This window comes from Tenrec ecaudatus, chromosome 9 (assembly GCF_050624435.1).
Source record: "Tenrec ecaudatus isolate mTenEca1 chromosome 9, mTenEca1.hap1, whole genome shotgun sequence".
NCBI classification, from domain to species: Eukaryota; Metazoa; Chordata; class Mammalia; order Afrosoricida; family Tenrecidae; genus Tenrec; species Tenrec ecaudatus.
The window spans coordinates 64,491,449-64,493,376 of NC_134538.1; the positions used below are offsets into that span (position 1 = coordinate 64,491,449).

The window sequence follows — 1,928 nt, forward strand, 5'->3', positions numbered from 1 at the left end:
GGAAAATGAGCAGCAGATATTAAGGGCTCAAGTAGAAGGCAAAAGTTTTGAGAATGATGATGGGAACAAATGTACATATGTTCTTGACACAATGGATATATGTATGGATTGCGATAAGAATTGTATGAGACCCCAATAAAATTATTTTAAAAACACACATACACACACAAAGAGTGAAGGGATGGGCTTAACCCATCAGGTCGCAGAATGATGGTCTCATTTGGAGGCACAAAGGAGGTAAATAGCTCACTGGAGGCCAGACGTACTCACTCCCTGCAAGACATTCCTGTTGACAAGTCATGTGGAGCTATTCTGATAGAGCCAGAGCCCTGGAATTGGAGGAGCTACATGGAGACCCCCGCTGTTGTTGAGATGCTTCCACCATCAATGGATCCACAAGACTTTTTTCCACCCACTGGTCTGTGATCTTCCTGCGTTCAGCATCATTACATGGCTACATGAGTCTAAAGAGGAATTTATGGACAAGTATCGACATATGGGGTAATATCAGATTCATGGACTTGATCTGGACTGGGCTGGGATGTTTTCTTAATGTACAATTGCTCTTCGATATAAAGTTCTCTGTTACTCACATCAGTGTCTATGAATTTGCTTCTCGAGTCAACCCAGACGACCACAATTATGAACACACTTATAGAATGTATAATGAAAAATATTTAAAGATAGCCATAAAAGTTTAATAAAGCTTCCAAAGAAATGGGTAACTGATAGGAATCAGAAAATTTTTTTCAGAGTATGCATAGAAAACAAGCATTTAAAAAGTGGCTTTTTCATCATCAAAACTTTCAAGCTTTTTCTTTTCCCGCTCTGATACTCAAAGTCAAGTGATCCGCAATTAATCAATTCTGCTCTTTGGTCTCGGCCGCAGAAGCGAGATGACGAAGGGAACGTCATCCTTCGGAAAGCGTGGCAATAAGACGCACACCTTGTGCCGCCGCTGTGGCTCCAAGGCCTACCATCTCCAGAAGTCAACCTGTGGCAAGTGTGGCTACCCAGCCAAGTGCAAGAGAAAGTATAACTGGAGTGCCAAGACTAAAAGACGAAATACCACCGGTACTGGTCGAATGAGACACCTAAAAATTGTCTACCGCAGATTCAGACATGGATTCCGTGAAGGAACAACTCCTAAACCCAAGAGGGCAGCAGTTGCAGCGTCAAGTTCATCTTAAGGATTTCAACATTTAGTTGTGCAATAAATGTTCTCGTATTAAAAATGTAAAAAAAAATTAATAAATTCTGACTCAAGATTGAACGCAATTTCTTGTGTTCTTTTCCTAAAATTTATTTAGTTTGTTGTTGGCAATGTACACAAAACATCCACCAGTTTATTCCTGCATGGGCAGCTTGTTACTTTTTAGGAGCCCCTGATTAGGTTCTGACTCACAATCGTCCTGTATAAAACAGCAAAAACACAGCCTTGTCCTGTGCCATCCTCACAATTGTCACTTTTTTTTTAAGTTGGGGGCTCCTACAGCTCTTATCACGACCCATCCGTCAATATATCCATTGTGTCAAACACATCTGTACAGCTGCTGTCATGATCTTTTGCAAAACATTTTCTTTCTACTTGAGCTCCTGGAATCAGCTCCCCATTCTCCCTCCCTCCCCCACCCTACCTCATCCATGTCCTCTTGGTAAGTTATAAATTATTCTTGTTTTAATTTTTTCATGTCTTTCACCGACTGCTATCTCATTTCACTCACTTTTCTGCTGTCCAGCCCCCTGGGAGAGGGGCCATACATTGATCATTGTGATCAGTCCCTCCTTACTCCACTGCCCTACCTTACCCTCCTAGTATCGCTGCTCCCCTTATTGGTCCTGAGGGGTTTATCTGCTTTGGATTCCCTGTGTTTCAAGCTCTTTTCTGTACCACTATACATGTTCTGGTTTAGCCATATTTGTAAGAC

The 1,928-nt window shown here is 41.8% G+C and overlaps 1 protein-coding gene across 1 annotated transcript; it reads left to right on the top strand.

Moving 5' to 3' along the window:
- Positions 1–877: 877 nt before the first annotated feature.
- On the top strand, positions 878–1,218 carry LOC142456382 (large ribosomal subunit protein eL37-like). Its single transcript, XM_075557536.1, has one exon. The coding sequence runs from the start codon at positions 897–899 to the stop codon at positions 1,188–1,190; it is 294 nt and encodes a 97-aa protein (XP_075413651.1). The 5' UTR covers positions 878–896; the 3' UTR covers positions 1,191–1,218.
- The last annotated feature ends 710 nt before the right edge of the window (positions 1,219–1,928 follow it).

Bases quoted from the DNA above. Each gene is read 5' to 3' on its own strand.
- LOC142456382 (XM_075557536.1), top strand. From the start codon at position 897: ATGACGAAGGGAACGTCATCCTTCGGAAAGCGTGGCAATAAGACGCAC.